The sequence below is a fragment of the Hippoglossus hippoglossus genome, chromosome 10 (genome assembly GCF_009819705.1).
Source record: "Hippoglossus hippoglossus isolate fHipHip1 chromosome 10, fHipHip1.pri, whole genome shotgun sequence".
Lineage (NCBI taxonomy): Eukaryota > Metazoa > Chordata > Actinopteri > Pleuronectiformes > Pleuronectidae > Hippoglossus > Hippoglossus hippoglossus.
This window is the reverse complement of record NC_047160.1, coordinates 22413468-22433422: the sequence shown is the minus strand read 5'-3', so window position 1 is coordinate 22433422 and position 19955 is coordinate 22413468. Positions and strand designations below refer to the sequence as shown.

Below are 19955 nucleotides of genomic sequence, written 5' to 3'. Positions count from 1 at the left end.
CCCAGACCAGGGAAGAAACAGCAGATGGCTCTATTCCCCCCCCCCTCCTCCTCTCAGACATTTGGTGAACTCTGCTCAAATGTGACACTTTTCATCTGTCTGAGAATCTCAGACTGTCAAACAGCCAGCTCCCAAGGTTTCACCGTGGGCTCCCCGGGCTCGTCAATGTTTCAGCAGAAAGCAATCTTGCGCAGACCCAGCCACAGGTCAAACCAAACCACTCACCTTCCCATAGACGCTTTTAAAGACTTCAATGAAAAATAAATTGTACTCTGGAGGTAAAACTGAAGTTAATGCTTCTTCAGAATATTTTAAATCCCACCCTCCCCCCGAAAAAAACCCCAAACATAACCTCCCAATATGCAAAATGTTCATGTTCCTGAGATCAGAGTCTCAGTCGGCAGAAATCACCCCAGAGCCACGCTGCGTCAAAACCAATGTGGAGTTTGAAAAATAGTCTCGCCGCATGTAAATCCAAACTGGCTGCAATTTACGACTCTGAGCTTGCACTCAATCATTGAGACAATCTAGTCCACACTTGTCACCATGGCAACTGTCTTTCACCCCTTTCATCTAAAATTGGCCGGAGCTGTCATTTCCGCTCCCCGGCTCGTTCATTTCTCAAATGGTGTGCAGATTGTTGATGATTGCCGCTGTCAAAAAATCGCCCCAAAGCACCGCTCAGTGACACCCCCCACCTCACGAGGTCTTTTTTTTAGAGCGCGGGGTTACAAGACGTGGCAAGTGCATATACGTATACCGTATGAATACAGCCTTTCCCACTTCTGCCTGAGAAATTATTTAAAACCAGAAAAGCAGCCCGTGAATTATTGATGGGTGTGCTTTTTGCAGTGACCTGAATAATGGGAAGGCAAGCTTGACACATGTATCCGTCGTGTTCCGTCCACTGAGTCATGCAAGCGGAGATGCCGTGTATCTACCTTGTTGTCCTGTTATCACATGGTTTGTTTTTGCTCTCCGTCCCTTCTTCTCCTCTCATTTTTCTGCCCCCCCCCCCTCTCCTCCTCTCTTACGTGATGTCAACAGGCATCGCCGTGGACAAGAACGGCCTGATTTACTTTGTCGACGGCACCACGATCCGAAAGGTGGACCAGAACGGCATCCTCTCCACTTTCCTCGGCTCCAACGACCTGACGTCGGCTCGCCCCCTGACCTGTGACAACAGCATGGACATCAATCAGGTGACTTGGTCCCTCACGCACGTACCAGACCGTCGTCAACCCTGCCTCACACGGAGCATGTCACAGCGCCACCCGGTGCCCCCGCTGCCCCTCTATCTCCCGCTTCAGTTCGCTCACCCGTGACTCATCATTAATATGCAGCCTTACATAACTCCATATATATTTCATGTGCAATATATGTTTTTTTTTCCATGAATGACAATCTTTCAGGGGCAATTGGTTTTTGAGTGAGAGCAAGACACGCGGGGGCGTTTTATTATTATGTTTTTCTATTATAATTCACCCTACTTCAATAACTAATAAAAATAATCTTTCCGGCTGCTGTAGGAGGATAATATTAGAATAGGGTGTAATTCATTTTAACCTGGCTCTTTAGTGTGTTTCAAGGATGTGATCTTTTAACTGATCCTTCAATTTTTGTTTAATTCTGATATTATAAATTTTGTCTTCTTTCACTCAGTCACCTTGTTATTTCCTGTCGGGGCCAGGGAGGTTGTTTTTTTTATGCCACCGATTATTTCCTGGTTAAAATAAAATGTTAAATGAAAGATGGCACTTGACTGACAGATCTTACCCTGAAGAATGTAGCGGTGACATTAGTGGAAAAAAGATAAAATTCTTAGAATGAAGTGTTATAAGGTGAGAAAACAACAACAGATGAAGAAAATGCGTTTTGCTTTTCTTCTCTCCTCCAGCTCTAAACAGGAGCAAAGTATTTTTCTCGGAAAGTACAGCGGGAAAAAAAATATGTGCTCGGAGGAGGATGTGATTCAGGCAGGAAGTGGGGACGTCAAGTGTTTATTGAAGAGATGAGTTTTCAGGTCACGGCAGACGATAAGAAGGGAGGAATAATTATTCGGTTTTGGGGGCCTTGTTTTGATGTGGCTGGAGCTGAATTAGTGTTTAGTGTTCCACTAGAAATTCAGGGATTGAGGACACTTACGCCATACATGATAATGAAGCAGCTCTGTTGCTGCACATAAAACCTTCTCCTCAGTGGCTCCTGATGGCGGCCGGCTTTGTCCGACTAAATTTACCATCTACAGTATCTGCGAATAAGGCGACATAAAAGCAGCGGCCTGTCGTTACACAATAGGTTATAGCTCTATACAGCACAATGGTCATTCAGAGGAGGAGTGCAGCTCCCTGTGCGTAATAACCCTCCCCCTTTAAGGGAGTTTCACAGCTTTGAGGACTTACTTAAGATGAATAATGAGGGATAATAAAAAAAAAGGGGTTTTATCATATTAAACAGGAAGCCTTCACCGCATCTTCTATTTCCTTTTTCTCTGCCGAGTGAAAGTGAGTGAACTGTTGAGAAGGAAATTGCCACAGGATCAGGTTCTGCCGCCTCTTACACGTGTTACATAAGTGGGAGGGTGGTTTTTTTTGTTTGTTTCTTCCTTTGTTTGTTTGCTTTTCCATCCATTTTACTATCCAATTTACATTTTAATTAGTTTTCTGTTTTAATGCAGATCAGCCTCCAAAGAGAAAGAGCACAAACAAAACACTTTAGGAGATAGGAAGAAGTGCAGCAGCCAAAACCAATGACCCGGGCGGCAGATATCACACGTGTTCTTGTGTCCGTTTTTAAAAGGTTAGATAACAATGGGAATACATTGAAAGAATAAAACAAATAAAAGCCGGGAAGAAAATGAAAGGCTGTTTTTGGCAACATAAGAGTATTTTCAATGTAAACAGAGGAGAAAGCAATCTCTGCAGCATGTGTGGGTGGTGGACGTGAAGGCGGGGGGGGGGGGGGGGGAGAGAACATGAAGACAAAGGATTAAGCTTGTCACTTTTTTGCTAATTAACCAAGTCATTTGCTTTGAGCCGGTAAAGACATTGTTTTGGCGAGACTGTATGATCCTCAGGCATCCGAGCCAGAGAATTGGCTCAGTGCAGTTTAACTGGTGGCAGCCTGAAAGGCGCCGTGTTTTATTATTGATCACCCTGTGGAGAAAAGCACAGTTCACAAGCAGTTTTACAGTTTTAATCAGAACTGTTGTGTATTCGGAGGTCGGGGCCGACACATTTCTGACAAGCAGACTGTAAAAGTAAAAAAACATTTCCAAGATGTAGTTAATATCATTTACCTAATTCCACAAATGGACGTGGAACAAATATCTCGCAAACTGGGTAAATTACCCGGGAAAGTGCAGTGGCGTGCGGGTCAGGCAGCGTGCGAACAGTCCGACTGAGTCCGAGTTGAACCTGCGACAGGGTAAAGATCTACGTAATAGCTTTACATTAACAGAATAACTTCCTGTCTGGCAATTTCTCTTCAAAGTAGGAGCAGGACGTTTGTTTTGTTGCTGCGGTGCTACAGCGGAATTACAGAGCATTTATTTTGAAAGGTTGTGAACATGGGTCCAAAGATTTGTCATAAATGTATGAAAATAATTGTACTAGTTCAGAAAATCATTCAAACTTATATACAAGCCACACATGTGAACAGTAATGAAGCAAATTCAGTTTCATTTTATGAGAAACATTGGGTATAAAATCTTCATTGCAGATAAACCAGGTGGGATGAACACAAAGCTTTCTAACTTCACTCTGCACCAAAGTCTGTTTATAAACGGGGACGTCACTGCACTAGTTTCTTTTAATGTGTAAAGTGTATTTTACTTGATTTAATTTTATATACTTAATTGACCTCAGCCACTTCCCTTACCCACAGGGAGTTTCTCTCTCAGGTTGCAGCTCCAGTTAGTGCAGCACAAATGGTGCAGGAAGGCGTGAAGTGCAGGCTCAAGGTTATTTTGTAGCTACACTACAGTCGCACGGGGGAATAAAGACCTGATACTTTAAATCTCAGTCGCAATATAAATGTTAAGAGTCGGGAATGATCTCAACAATTCGCTGTGGTCAGAATTATGCTTAAAATGTTGGTATCAGTGCTCGTACAAGTTGAGCAACGCGAGGAGGGATTAAACCATTAAGATAAGAGATAAACTTATAACTCCCCAAGGCTCTATCATCACTTATTATTTCTTTTTTTTCCTCCTGGCTCATTGAAATTATACAGTCTAGGTTTGATAAATGTGCATAATGGAGAGAAAGACTACACTGTCACTAATATGTCGTGTTTGAATCCCACACCAGCTTAATCAACAACTAGATCACATAATATGTAAATTTGAGATGTGCTCCATTGATTTCAGCCCCATGAACTGGGCTCATGCTCGAGTCACTGCCGCACTTTATTAATCATAAAAAACAAGAACTAGAAATTATTGAATATATGTGAAAATTTAATTAAATCAAGCCTGGGTCTGGAATGCTGTGAGTAAGGAGCAATCACATTTTATTTGATTTGTGTAATCACGCTGTAATTTCGTCCTGTAGGGGGTAAAATATTAATCCGATAATGTCCTGTATTCCAGGTGATTTTGGAGTGGCCCACAGACCTGGCGGTGAGCCCCATGGACAACTCCCTGTATGTCCTGGACAACAACATAGTGCTGCGCATCACAGAGAACGGTCAAGTGAGCATCGCAGCTGGGCGCCCTGTCCACTGCCCGTTGGCTGGCATGGACCGCGGAGTGGCCGGCGGTCAGAGGGCGCAGTTAACCCCTCTAGAATCCGCTGTTTCCATCGCCATATCTTTCCACGGCGCCATCTACATAGCCGAGACAGATGAGAGAAAGATGAGCAGGATCCGGAAGGTTTCTGTGGATGGCGAGATAACGCACTTGGCCGGAGCTCCCTCTGACTGCGACTGCAAGAACGATGCCAACTGCGACTGTTACCAGACAGGGGACGGCTATGCCAAAGATGCCAGGCTCAATGCCCCGTCCTCTTTAGTGGCGGCTCCAGATGGAACCCTTTACGTGGCAGACCTGGGCAACATCCGCATCCGGGCCGTGAGCAGAAACGGGCCAACTTTGACTGCCGGAACATACGAGGTGGCTTCCCCCGACGCCCAGGAGCTGTACGCGTTCGACAGCAATGGCACCCACCAGCACACGGCGAGCCTGCTCACCGGAGACTTGAAGTTCACGTTCAGCTACAGCACGGAGAACGACATCACAGCTGTTACCGACAGCAGCGGAAACACCCTGAGAATCCGCAGAGATCCTAACCGCATGCCGGTGCGTATCGTTGCCCCTGACAACCAGGTGATTTGGCTCTCCATGGGCACCAATAGCAGGCTGAAAACTCTCACGACACAGGGACAGGAGCTGGTTCTTCTCACCTACCATGGTAACAACGGCCTGCTGGCTACAAAGACATCAGAGATTGGCTGGACGACTTTCTATGAGTAAGTATGATGAAGACTGGCAAGATCATGATCTGGGCTCCGATTCATTTCAGCCCTCTACATCCGGAAAACCTACACATGGCTCAAGTGAAGCACATCTCATACATATTTATGCAAAGATGTTAACAAATTCTCTTTGCATTCGGGCAGATATTGTTAAGTATAAGAATAAAAAAAAGCAGCATCCGTGCCGGCTCCTCTCAGATGACGGTGCAGTATTAATTGAGCCCTGGAATAGAAATGAACCACTAGTCCCTGCATTGACATTTCTGCTAACTGTGAAATCCTTTATCTTCAAACGCTTCTTCTTTCTTAAATCTATTCAACCTAAGCTAAAAGTTGTGTAAGTCAATAAAACACAATGGATAATAAACAAACTGAAATTGTCTTAAATTTAAGAATTAGATACATTTCTTGTCAAATTGAGCTAAATAAACATATAAAACATATCGATCCTGAATAATTATAAAAATAGAAGCATGAATAAATTATTTCTTAACACTCCATAAGTAATTTGTGCAAACTTTTTAGTAATTTGAGATTTTTCACTACTGAACAAGGCGATGAGGCAGAAGATAGAGATCTTGGCTTTGCTGCTGCAAAAAGAATGAATGCTTTTATTATTTTTATGTCGATTTAAACAAGGCCAGTTAGCCACAGGTCCGTTTTCAGAGGGTTAACTACGCTGCAGTTGAGGAATTAATTCAATAAACTTTTGTATGAGCTGGTTACACAATACAAAACTGGGTCTGACTTTATCTTCCTTTTCAATTTTTAGCTACGACCTTACTGCGTGAGGCACAAAGACTAAATGTGTGTGACCCTGTGTCTGGTTTCATATCTGAGCAGAGGTTTACTCTATAATTGGGAACCACATTACCTGCAAACTGCTCAAGGGTGAACATGTAATTGAAATCTAATTATAAAATGTGCCTCAGATCTATAAAATAGCCTAGTTAAGACTTTAATAACTCAGTGTCAACAACATTTACTACTTTTTCCCCAAGTAGTTCTCACTTAACCCGAATGCGTCGTGTTCTGTGAGGATGTGGAAGGCAGAGGGAAGTGCTGGGGACGCGATGTGTCGCCGTGCATACATTCAAAAAGAAGTCAAATTGAACAAAACGAGCCGTGTCATGTCACATTAGGCCGTGAATGATATCCTCACTATAACTAAAACAGCAAAGCATTCAGTTGAGATTATACTGACACATCAATCATCCCAAAATAATTGAAATTTATTACAGTCTGTGTTTTTTTTTCTGTGTGTGTGCATAAAAATTATCACTGAGGAGATGTGTCATTCTCCCCCATCAAATATTTGGATTGTGACTTTGGTTGACATTCATTTTTCTTCCGCTCTGAAGAAAGAGAATGTGACATTTTAATTACAGGAAAGTTCTTACACAACAAGTACAAAAGAGGAGATAATTGAATACACTGAGAGCCCTCGTACATATCAGTGCTTTGTCATCCCATGTTCTCTTTGTCACACAGCTACGACAGTGAAGGGCGGCTCATGAACGTGACGTTCCCCACCGGAATGGTGAATAACTTGTACACGGACATATACAGCGCGTTGACGGTGGACATCGAGAGCTCCATGTCGGAGGAGGAGATCAGCATCACCACCAACACCTCCACCATCCGTGCCTTCTACACTCTGGCTCAGGGTGAGGAAATGGCACTCATCTTCTCCGCGCTATTTTCTCAGCCGTTATTTGTCATTGTGTCAGGGGTCACGGGGGCAATGTTGAGTAAGCTTAAGTCGTGTATCATTACAGCTCCGAGGGTCTGACAGACGACAGTGTAAATGATTACTCTCTCGGCGTGTGGGTTTGGGTGTCAGGGAGACATATCAACCTCGCGTCTAAATGGTTTCTACTCTTGGCCACAGCCAGATGGTCCAGTTATTTCACAACATCACTCATGTTCATTCCTCTGATCGGAAAATTGTTTGCTCCCGAGTTCTTAGTATTTAAGATTATAGGTGGATTCCATTGTCCATCATCTGAGAACAAATTAGCCTCAGGGGGCAATGGCCAAGAATCTGTTTTTAGTGCCTTAACTATCAATAATATAAATTTTGATGTGTTATAACCTATATATGTGTTGGTTGCACAATATATTGCACATATTTTCATATTGTACGTATTTTATATTTAAAAATATTCACTTTTATTTAAATTTTATATATTGAGTAATTTATTTGTATAGATTTTATTGTATAGACTCCTCTGCTGTGAGTCACGCTTCCTGCTCACTCCTCACAGATCAGTGTAGGAGCAGCTATCAGGTCGGCTTTGACAACTCGTTGAGGATCACCTACGCCAACGGGATGGACACCCACTACCAGACCGAGCCCCACATCCTGGCGGGCGCTGCCAACCCGACTGTGGCCAGACGCAACATGAGCCTGCCAGGGGAGAGTGGGCAGAACTTGGTTGAGTGGCGCTTCCGCAAAGAACAAGCCAGAGGGAAAGTTATCGTGTTTGGACGCAAGCTTCGGGTACGTTTTTGATTTAGTTTTTCCCCTTCTCTCTCTGATGCACATGCAGATGATCTTTGACACGTTCTGTCCAAACACCAGTGGATATTTCCCGCTGTGACCTTGCTGAGCTCAGCGGAGGACTGTGGCAGTGACAATACGAGGGTGATCCAGGTTTCCCACACTGATAATCAGTGTCCGGCAAATTATGTGTGGCTGCGTCACTGTTACATAGCTCCAATTCTTTGTGACCATTTAAATTCATGGGGCACATCAACATCTAGTTCTATATATAGAGCATTATCAATATTCCGGTGCCGTACACGAGTTCACCTCCTCTTATTTCTCCTTAGAATGTGACTCTTAGATTTATGGCTTACACGACTTTATGAACTTAACTTGGGCGATTCCTTTGCCTCACAGTAATTTTCATCTCCAGTAAATTTAGGAGGTTGTGATTTACGCTCACCTGAACAATTGCCAGCGTGTCTCAGTTTAAAGAGCCTCGTGAAGGGGGTGTTAATCTCCGTGACAACTGTAGTGAAAGTCAGTGTATTAAAGAGCCTGGCAGACAAAGAGCAGTGTTATCAAAACCAGAAGTGTCTTATTCATATTGAGCTATTGTGCAATTTATGTGTAGATGTGTTATTTTTAACAGCAAAATTATTATTATCAGTAGTTTTATGAGAAGTATTGTCCTTTTTTTTGTCTTATGTCTTCTTATATCAAATCCTAACCACAGGTGAATGGACGAAACATTCTCTCAGTCGACTACGATCGCACCCTGAGGACTGAGAAGATTTACGATGACCACAGGAAGTTCCTCTTAAAGATTATATACGACACAGCGGGACACCCGGTGCTCTGGGTGCCCAGCAGCAAGCTCCTGCCGGTGAACGTGAGCCGAACGAGCAGCGGCCAAATCAGTGCCCTGCAGAGAGGTCCCACCACTGAGCGGCTGGAGTACGATAGCCAGGGCCGCCTGGTTTCCAGGGTGTTTGCTGATGGGAAGATATGGAGTTACACCTACCTAGAGCAGGTGAGCAAATAAAATGACCAGAGGAGGCAATATAGAAGATATATTGTCCTGCAGGGAAGTCATTATCGCTGCAGGGTGAATCAAGACGCTGACATGTAGCAGAGGTCACCCTGAAGACACTTATTTTGAAGTAATCACCAGTTCCAATGCGTATAATTCCGCTTATTACAGAGGTACTTAGCAAACGTAGTAATCGTTTTACAGTAACTGCAGATTTATGAGCATCGTTCAAATACGTAAGATATAAAAATTTGAGTATATCCACAGAGAAGTGTAGCTTTTGTTTTACGAGCTGCACTTCCTCTACACAGTAAACAAGAACAGGCCTTTTTCCACGGCAGATATTTTTGTCACAGCAGGAAAAGCACAGGTGCATCTATCAACATTGCTCCACACACGAAGTCCTGGTTATATCATGCATCACAATCAGATTTAATGTCATAAGGCCACAATATACACTCAGCATGCATGGGAGAGAAATACCGTTCTCCACAGATCAGTCGCTCGTTTAGAAACAGAAGAATCCATTAAAAATAAAGACATATTCAATAAACAACAGACTATTAAAGAGAAGGTGATTATGTATTTATGAGCGCATTCATCCACCAAGGCTCAACAGTTCCCTTATGAAACCACATTCAAATCAGATAGAGTCTGATTTTTATTAGGATGCACAAGGCATTACACACACATTCTTTCATCAAGATCTGTAAGTTATTCACGTAGGGAGTTTTTTTAAATATTCACCTTGCACAGTTAAAGAAAGTGGAAATTTAAAGGGTTTAAAACAAACCAACCAGCAAAATATAACCACCTTAGCAGAGGTAACAACTTAAAGGTTCAGTACGTAGAACTCAGTGACATCTAGTGGTGAAGTTGCATGTTGCAGCTGAACATGGCAGCCTCCGTAGAGAGGACCCGCTCCCGATGTAAATATAACGTATTTAAATATAAAGGGCTCAGGAAAAAGACTTATTACACACAAGTGAAAACATCGCTAGGATTATTTTCTATTCAGTTTCTGCCAATAGATCCCTTTCAGCTAAAGTGCAACGGTGACAGCTCATTACTGGTGATCGTCCTGGCTCACTTAAAAATAGCTGCAACAATTAACACATCCGAGAGATAGTTAATGTCTTTAATTACACCTTCGCTGTTCCTGATACGACAAGTCAAAACTCTTTGATGTGAAAATGGTCTATTATTAAAAAAAAAGTCACCTGGGTTCAGCAACTGAGAGACGTGGTGTCTAGACTTCCTGCAGGAAGCAGCTGATGGTGGTATCTTTAGATCTGTGCCCAGGAGTGGCTGAAATTGAATTGGTAGCAGTCTGGACCTGAAAACAAGCTGGACACCACAAGTATAATAAACCCCCAATCTATTTTACAGAAGCAACAGTTAGAGAGAAGTATAACTGAGTAAATACTGAAACAACACACTGGACGTGAGCATTAACAGTATTATGCAACCATCAAATCCAATTCTTTCATATCCTCAGAAGAGAACAGTACAAGATGGATGCTGCCCCCCTGTTTAGATTATTGAAAATATTCCCAACTGTTATTTAAGACGGCTGAATATTATGTATTCCAGCAGTATAGCTTATTATAAAAAATTAAAAAACTAATGGTAAAATAGTGAGATACGCTGCAAATGAGAGTAGCTTTTATTTATTCATGTATATATTTATGATAATTCAAATCACCAGAGTTTAATGCAGCAGGATTTGGTGCCGGTGAAGTTCAGTCACCTTCAGCTCTCTGCACAGTTAACACTCCTCGGTGCTCCCACCTCCTGCAATTTGAGCAATTTCCCTGTGTTGCTTTACCCTCATTTCAAATTGGCATAAAATTAAGAGGCAACCTCTTTTTCTTTCGTGAAGGTCCCATTTCTGTTTTGGTACAGGAATAGTTTTTTTTGCCTAATTATTGTAATCATCTGTTGCCCATTGTGTTGTCTCTGAATTTAGTAAGTTGTTAGAACTGCACATCTTCCTGACTGAATACTAAAAATGTGTTTGTTTTGTTGGAAACAGTTGTGTGATTTGTTTCAAAGGCATATTATGGCGCATGTATACTAAGCATAAATAAAAGATGTCAAACTCTTTTGATAGGAAAAACGCTATAGAAACACGCAGAGCTCTTTTTTCTCAGTGGCCACATCCTTTCATTGCGTGACCTGCAGAGGCCGTGTCAACACTCTGACTTAAGGAACACCGAGAGCTCAGGGAGCACAGGGAACCTCGATGTAGTGACGGATGACTGAGTATGACATTTAAACGGAGGATGTGGAGAACCTATAGAAGACGGGCCTCACTCCAAACGGCATTTTAAAATAAAGGAATTACACAAGCCTCTATAAATAGAAAGTGTTCAAAGTAAACATTGCTCATGGTAACAAATGTATTGATCGTCCAAGATGATCATAAAAGACACTTTGTATCTTAAGCAAACGTTTTTAACAGCAGTCTATATTTTTCTGTGTATTTCTTAGGACTCAAATCTAAAGCTGTATATATTCTGCAGTAACAAATGAGACAATTGGCAGCACCATCATAATAGTTAACACCAGCTTGTGCATTTTTCATTTTCTTTTCTCAAACAAAGTTTATATTCACTCTGCTTGCACTCCATATGTATTATGTATAAAAATTATGCAACTCAAGAAGACACTTGCTTTTTTGTTCTTCTCCCCTCCAGTCCATGGTGCTCCTGCTCCACAGTCAGCGCCAGTACATATTTGATTTCGACTCTCTCGACCGGCTTTCTGCTGTCACCATGCCAAGTGTGGCCCGCTACACCATGCAGACGATCCGCTCAGTGGGCTACTACAGGAACCTGTATCACCCCCCAGAGAGCAACGCCTCAGTGGCTGTGGACTACAGCGAAGACGGCCTCCTGATGAGAGTGGCCCACCTCGGCACGGGACGCAGGGTCCTGTACAGGTATCGCAGGCAGAATAAACTGTCAGAGATCCTGTACGACAGCACGAGGGTCAGCTTCACCTACGACGAAATGGCGGGCGTGCTGAAGACCGTCAATTTGCAAAATGAAGGCTTCATCTGCTCCATTCGTTATCGGCAAGTCGGTCCCCTGGTGGACAGGCAGATTTTCCGCTTCAGTGAGGACGGCATGGTCAACGCGCGCTTCGATTACACGTATGACAGCAGTCTGCGTGTCACCAGCGTGCAAGGCGTCATCAACGAAACGCCCCTGCCCATCGATCTGTACCAGTTTGACGACATCTCGGGGAAGATTGAGCAGTTTGGGAAGTTCGGGGTGATCTACTATGACATAAATCAGATCATCTCCACGGCAGTCATGACCTACACGAAGCACTTCGATGCACACGGACGCATCAAGGAGATCCAGTACGAGATCTTTCGCTCACTCATGTACTGGATCACTTTCCAGTATGATGACGTCGGCCGAGTCACCAAGCGGGAGATCAAGATTGGTCCCTTTGCGAACACCACCAAGTACAGCTATGAGTATGACGTAGATGGACAGCTCCAGACTGTGTACCTGAACGACAAAGTCATGTGGCGCTACACGTACGACCTTAATGGAAATCTGCACCTGTTGAATGCAGGGAACAGCGCCAGACTTCTGCCTCTGCGCTACGACCTGAGGGACCGCATCACCCGTCTCGGAGATATTCAATACAGAATGGATGAAGACGGTTTCCTCCGTCAGAGAGGAGCAGAAATATTTGAGTACAACTCCAAAGGAAGCTTGGTGCGGGTCTATAGCAAGAGCGCCGGCTGGACAATTCAGTATCGCTACGACGGACTCAGCCGCAGAGTATCCACCAAAACCAGCTTGGGCCAACACCTGCAGTACTTCTACGCAGACCTTAGCTACCCGGCCAGGATTACACACGTATACAACCATTCCAGCTCAGAGATCACCTCGCTCTATTACGACCTCCAAGGCCACCTGTTTGCTATGGAGATCAGCAGCGGGGAGGAGTTCTACATCGCCTGTGATAACACCGGCACACCTCTGGCTGTCTTCACCAGCAACGGACTCCTGGTCAAACAGCTGCAGTACACGGCGTACGGTGAGGTCTACTTCGACTCTAACCCCGACTTCCAGCTTGTGCTCGGGTTTCACGGAGGACTGTACGACCCCCTGACCAAGCTGCTGCACTTTGGGGAGCAGGACTACGATATAATGTCGGGAAGGTGGACGCTTCCAGATGTATCTACTTGGAAAAAAGTTAGCAAAGATCCTGCTCCTTTTAATTTATACATGTTCAGAAATAACAACCCCATCAGCAAGGTCCATGAAGTGCGAGAGTATGTGGCAGGTAAGAGATATTGCAGTTGGACCTGCAGGTATATTTCCTGCAGATGAATTTCTCCACAAATTATTTTATCCGCAAACGCGTTGTAACCTGGAACCTTCTGCCTTTCATCTCTTTTTCTTGCACAGATGTGAACAGCTGGCTGGTAACCTTTGGCTTTCATCTTCACAACACCATTCCTGGGTTTCCAGTGCCGAAATTTGATTTAAGCATGCCATCCTATGAACTGAGGAAGAGTCAGCTGTGGGATGATCTGCCGGTGGGTACAATTAACATCTCGTGTGCATGTTAAACACAAAATAAACTGAATAGTGGAAAAGAAAACAACTATCGAGATAAAATGCGTATTACAGTGTCAGAGTTCAGACAGAGAAAAAAGAAAAATACTTTGTCTTCTACATCAGTATTTTGACACTGTATTTCAAAGAATATCAGTTTTAATTGGGCTATATTTGCATAATAATACACAAAATAAGCAAAGTGTACTTTCCTCTGACTGGTTTTAGTTACCAGCTGAACACACTTTCACACTTTCTAACTTTATATATATGATATTTTGGTGCTGCTATTGTTACACCAATCTTTTGAAGATATTTATGCCAGGTTTCTTTGGTCTAATGCTTTTACACTAAAAGTGTTGCAGTAAAATTGTCACGGGAGATTTATCTACTTTTGGCCTGAGAACACAGCTTAAAAACACCATTATCTCAGACAGGGAGGAAAAACTATGTGAAGCAGAGCAGGAGCTGGTTCTAAATAGCATGGAGAGCTGGGTTGTGCCATGTTCAGACGTTAACGTTTCACTGCACTTTTCCTGCAGTCTATCTCTGGGGTCCAGCAGGAAGTAACCAGACAAGCGCACTCTCTCTTGTCATTCGAGCGGCTGCCGGAGGTCCATCTCAGCCGAGGTCGCAGAGGTGAAAAGTCTTGGCTATGGTTCTCTGCGGCGATGTCTCCCATCGGAAGAGCAGTCATGTTTGCCATTTACAAGGGCAGCATCCACACCCACACACTCAACGTAGCGAGTGAGGACTGTATCAAGGTTGCGACGATCCTCAACAACGCGTTCTATCTGGAAGACCTCCACTTCACCATAGAAGGACGGGACACGCACTACTTTGTCAAGCCGGGCCTTCCCGATGCCGACCTTGCCGCGATGCACCTCACTAGTGGGCACAAGACTCTAGAGAACGGCGTCAATGTAACCGTTTCCCAGTCCACCACAGTCATGGATAGTCGGACTCGCCGTTTTGCAGATGTGGAGATTCGTGCTGGGGCTCTAGCTCTCCACATCCGATATGGATCCACGGTGGACGAGGAGAAAGCGCGGGTTGTTGAGCTCGCTCGTCAGCGCGCCCTCGCGGGAGCGTGGTCAAGGGAGCAGCAGCGAGTGCGAGAGGGCGAGGAAGGGGTCCGCCCCTGGACAGAGGGAGAGAAGAGGCAGCTTCTGAGCAGTGGAAAAGTGCTGGGGTTCGATGGGTACTATGTGCTCTCTATCGAGCAGTACCCAGAATTATCAGACAGTGCTAATAACATTCACTTTCTTCGGCAAAGTGAAATTGGGAAAAGGTAACACTACACCGTTCAATTTCTGCCAAAGAGACACAGTCTTGGTAGAGACATGCCAGCGGACGAAATGAAGAGCAGCTGTAATCAAAGGTTGCCGATATGTATCCCGAGTGTCCATGTGTTTTTCTATAAAACAAAAATAAAAGGAAAAAAAATATACAGACGGTCAAAAGCAATGCTGTGCATTGTGATCTAGGGACTACAGAGTAAATGTATAACTACACCAAGCCTTAATATGGCAATTACAGGTCAGTTTCTCTGTAGCACAAGCCTTCTGGACTCTGGACTCTCAAGCTGAGACATAGTTGTGTGTTTGGGAAACCGTGAGCTAGTTTAGGTGTCTTCTGTTTTGTTTTTTTGTTTTAAATCAAGAAAAGTCTGTCTCAACAAAGTATTCTAAGAGCAAAGGAAATGTTTACATTATGCATATCTGCACTTCTCTGGAAGTACAGGGCTCATGAGTTCACACGCCCAGAGCGAGCAGTGTCCTTGAGCAAATGTTTTTTTTTTTTTTTTTTAAATCAGAGACTTCTGACATTAGAGATATCCTCACCAAACAGCCACTATGTATACCAGATTTAGCACTGTAAACATCAACATGTCTTATTCTCTTGAGATGCTTTTAAACAGAAAAAAAGAAACCGTTTCTTTGTTTAAATACCCAATATTCATCGTGGAAGAAAAAGGACAGCGAAGGTACGACGAACTCTGTCTGGGGAGACAAAGGCACAGCTGTGTCTTGGACAGCACAGGGACACCATGTTTTGTAAATTATGCAAGAGTTTTATGCTGTTTTTTTAAGAAACTGAATAAATGTCTGTACTAGTCATATTAACAGTAATTTATGTTGTGTTTATACATATACAAAAAAAAGTTCCATCAGATTTAGATTTTGTTTTTTATTTTATTTATTTTCCAGACATGCTTTTTCCTTTTTCTTTTCAGTTACATTCCTCCCAATGTGGCTACTGTGGGGCTTCTTCACAATGCTCTGTTTAAGTAATTAACAGAAACCTGTGCATGTGGTGACAAGTATTTTACAAGTGGTGATGTATCTGTAACATGCAGTCAACTATTATTTCCACTAAATTTAATGTTTGTTGGGCATAATGCCTTTTGACCTGGCTTCCTGTCCAATGAATATTTCATCAACACAAATATTTCATGAAACCATCACGCGTAAGCAAGGTTACAGTGGATCCAAATATAGATCACGTCGATATTCTCGGTAGGTATGGTTTTTTTTTTTTTTGTTTGAATGTTACATGCACTCATGGATTAAAATGATATTGGGGTTTCTTTATTCGGTGTGTTGTTTTTGTGAAGAACTGAACAGTCTTCTTTTTTTGTTGTTTTCATCTCACAGATAAACTGCTCAGTTTTAAAATAAATATAAGAAGTGAAAGACTTGGTATTAGGTGGTGAGTTACTCGGACACTAATTTGGATATAGTGCATTCTTTAGGACGTCTTGCCAGATATTTGCATATTCATACATATCAACATATTTATGATCTCAGTATTTCAAAAAACATCCAAATTACATTAATTCCTTAAAAAGACGTCTTCTGAAGTCAGCTGAAATATAAGGACATTTTCGGCGTCAATTGCCTGAAATGTGGAGTGTTTCCGGAAAAAAAATTGCCTAATCTACGCAGTCAGCATCGTAATCAAAAACAATTTTAGGTATGAGTTTGTGTGTGAACATTTGATAGCTCCAATTTTTTTTGAAATTATATTTGGGCGGCTGTGATTGGCTTTTATTCCGCGCTCGCACTCATCAAAGCATTGAAGAGTTTCTGATGATGGGATGCATAATTCTGAAAACAGCCCCTCCATATGAAGCTGATTTCTTTTTCATGGTAAACTTCAAACGGCATTTCAAACCAAATGGGAGAGAATACTCTGTGCTCAAAGGTTGTTTTATGCTGTTGTTTTTGACCTCGTCTACACAGCTCCCGCATCCCACACGTTCTTTATATTGTGTTTTTAAATAAAAATAGTGCTTTAATGACATATAGAGCATCTCCTTTGAATGTTGCTCGGCTCAAAATCGGAAACACATGCCTTCAAAGTTCTCCTCCCTCCGGGTATCCCAGCCCTCTTCAGCACCAACCTATAATGGAAACGTCTTATTAAAGTTCCCCTGTGAGCCTGTTTCTATTGTTACTTCACACAAAAATTACATTGAACTTATACACCCCCCCCCACCAACCTCTCCGATACACCCATACAAAGAGTTTCAAACCCCTGCTGGAAAATCTTCAAACACAAACTCAGCTCTGTCAAACATGAAGCATTCAAATCTTTCATTCTCTTAAAGGTGCTTTGATGCTCCCTAGTGGTACAAAGAGCATAGTTCACAGAGACACCACGCCGACTGTTTATCTACATACGTCATGGTAGCAGTACACTTATCCCTGTTCTGCATGAGGCCAGAGAATATATTGTTGCTTTGAGCCCCGGCTTCAAATAATCCGGTCAAATAACGATGATTAGTGAGCCAGAGGGTTGAGGGGGGGAAAAGACCAAAAGTGCTCCACTTTTAGATACTGCAGGTTAATTTAAAGAGACATCAAATGGAATAGATAAAGCAGTTATATGAAAATGATCAACGGTGCTGCTGCAGTATCACACTGTGACCACAGTAGGCACTGCCAGAGCGGCAGCGCGGCCTCTCACTACGCAGTGCAACTAGACCAACTTCAAAGGCTCGTGGAAGAGATGGCACGACTTCGCAGTAACATCAAAGGCCTAAAATCATCGTGCAATAACTACATCAGAGCAACGGGGGAAAAAAAAATGAGGCGCGTTTCATAATTCAGTCAAGCCTCGATTTATGTATGTAACACAGAGGTCGACATATGGAATAACACGACCAGATATGAAATGATTTTTTTGTGATCTATATGGAATCACAGTCAGACAAGCTATTCATCATATGCTCGAGTTTGACGTTACACAACTTGAGTTTATTCAGGTCGATGATTTTGACTTTTGTGCAGCACAGTGACCTTGTATCAAAATGATGGTTACTGAAAGGAATCAGCATCTATAACTATAAATCTCGCTCCGATGCAAGTTGAAATCAGGTGGATGTTGGGATTTCTGAGACGAGCTTGGCCTTGAGTTTGAATATTTTAAGAAGGTCCCCCCCCCCTGCTCAAACTCAATTAAAATCAAATGACGTAAAGCTGCGAGTGAGAAAAACCCTGCACTAAATCTAAAGTGAAGTTGAATTTATAGTGGTGATGCAGAAATTATTAATGTGATATTAGAAATGCATGATCAAGTGCATCAGCCGGGCAGACTGAGCTGCTCTAATGAGCTGATGGTAAATAAAACACCAGTGTGCAGTTGTTTGCTTTTCTAACGGCTTCACGCATTTTAAATCTTCACTTTACATTCCCCTCCTCTGACGGTGAACATGCATGTTAATTTGTATAACACGTTCCTCCGTGAGTTTTACAAGACCTACTTTTCCTGACAACCAATGCTGTTACATTTCACTCGCACTTTTCCGGCATTTTCTCACCTTTAGCTGATAAAAGGTGGAACTTCTCACCACAAAAAAAAACAACCTGGGCCTGGAGGTAAATGAAAATAAATGTGAAAAATGTCATATTCACATAGTTTTTACAGTATGGATTTAAATTCAGGGCTTATTTAACTTCCGTCACAAATTGTAGCACGAATAAAACAACTACAAATCTCAACAAGCCATACACAAATCACAAAGGAATGTGCCTGTTGTCCTATATTACATTTCTGAAAGTAATGGGTTTGCGTAAATACAGAAAATAAGAAAATAAACAATGGAAAGGTCAGTTTTCATCGCAACACACACACAGATGCACCCTTGAGCTAACTGCCTTATCAAATTCTGCCTTCCGTTCAGTACAATACAAAATTGATACAGGTTAGCGTTAGAAAAAGAAAATTATTTCTCTCTGCATACAGACAAAATCGAGAATCAAACAAGTTTTCTCAAGGGAAAATGAGTGAACTGCAGGCGAACAGGATTTTCCCTCCTGTGACTGAACTATCTTAAAATCTCAGCATGAAAACCGTTAATTCTGAGCTTTGATATAAATTCTGTTTTCTCAAGATGCAAAGTCACCATCTTGTGATCTGGACGCAACATGAACGTCATTAGACGATCATTAGATTGATAAAACCCTCTAATATAAGAATTATCTACAGTAATGACTACCACTTATACTACATCTCAATTTAATGTGAAGTTATTATAGCATCATGCGGCGGCAACTAATATCCATACAAGATAAAGTGTCATTGTTAATTTACTGTAACCTTTAGTGACTAAAATGCATAAGTCACCCTAATGTTTATATAATATAGATGTAAGGTTAACCTGTAATTTAATGACTATTGATTAAACATTTTAAAAAGTCCCGTTCTAATCTAATTGCCTGTTATCTGTTTAATTCAACTGCACTCAACTTTATTGTCATTATACTTTCACACAACAGTTATTATAAGACATTTTTCAAAAAAATATTTCCACAATAATAAGTAAAGTCAAAATAATTTTAAAAATGTATTATAATATTAAATCAGATGAAAATCTATATTTTTATCTGGATATCTTCTAATGATCCCGCGAGGATGGGGATTGTATCAAAGGTCATGACGAGATAATAAACTGTTTATAAAGATGGACGACACGTTTCCACTTTCTCCCACTATTCAGAAATGAAGCTTTAAATAAAAATATATTAATTAGACACGTAGTTTTGATTCTTCAGTTTGGTCAATGTCCCATCCATTAACACGGAGGAGTCTGGGTTTATGACAGATCCTGCAACCAGCCACCAGGGGGCGATTTATATGCTTTGGCTGTCATGTCGTCCAGCTTTATATACAGTCAATGATCAAAACAATTATTCTAAGCTGTGAATTATTACAGCGTTTACAGTAATAATAGAAATAGTCATAGTACGGTGAAGTATTTTATACAAATAATAATTTCTCTGTTGCTTTTGTGAGACGTGTTCAACAATTACATGTATTGCTGAAGCTCCTCTAAATGTCCAAGGAGTTCAAGGACTAGAAGCTAAGA

At 42.2% G+C, this 19955-nt stretch overlaps 1 protein-coding gene across 8 annotated transcripts in view; it reads left to right on the top strand.

Moving 5' to 3' along the window:
* The window catches only part of si:dkey-237h12.3 (teneurin-3), a 152595-nt gene extending 136320 nt beyond the window's left edge, over nucleotides 1-16275 (top strand). For 7 of the 8 annotated variants that reach the window (XM_034598497.1, XM_034598495.1, XM_034598494.1 and 4 more), the window contains 8 exons: nucleotides 1048-1202; nucleotides 4592-5469; nucleotides 6967-7142; nucleotides 7743-7978; nucleotides 8700-8996; nucleotides 11696-13307; nucleotides 13433-13563; nucleotides 14125-14877. In XM_034598497.1, coding sequence (XP_034454388.1) covers nucleotides 1048-1202; nucleotides 4592-5469; nucleotides 6967-7142; nucleotides 7743-7978; nucleotides 8700-8996; nucleotides 11696-13307; nucleotides 13433-13563; nucleotides 14125-14877 — 4238 coding nt within the window. Of the gene's footprint in view, nucleotides 1-1047; nucleotides 1203-4591; nucleotides 5470-6966; nucleotides 7143-7742; nucleotides 7979-8699; nucleotides 8997-11695; nucleotides 13308-13432; nucleotides 13564-14124 lie in introns of all 8 variants that reach the window. The other variant, XM_034598492.1, reaches the window with a different exon arrangement.
* The last annotated feature ends 3680 nt before the right edge of the window (nucleotides 16276-19955 follow it).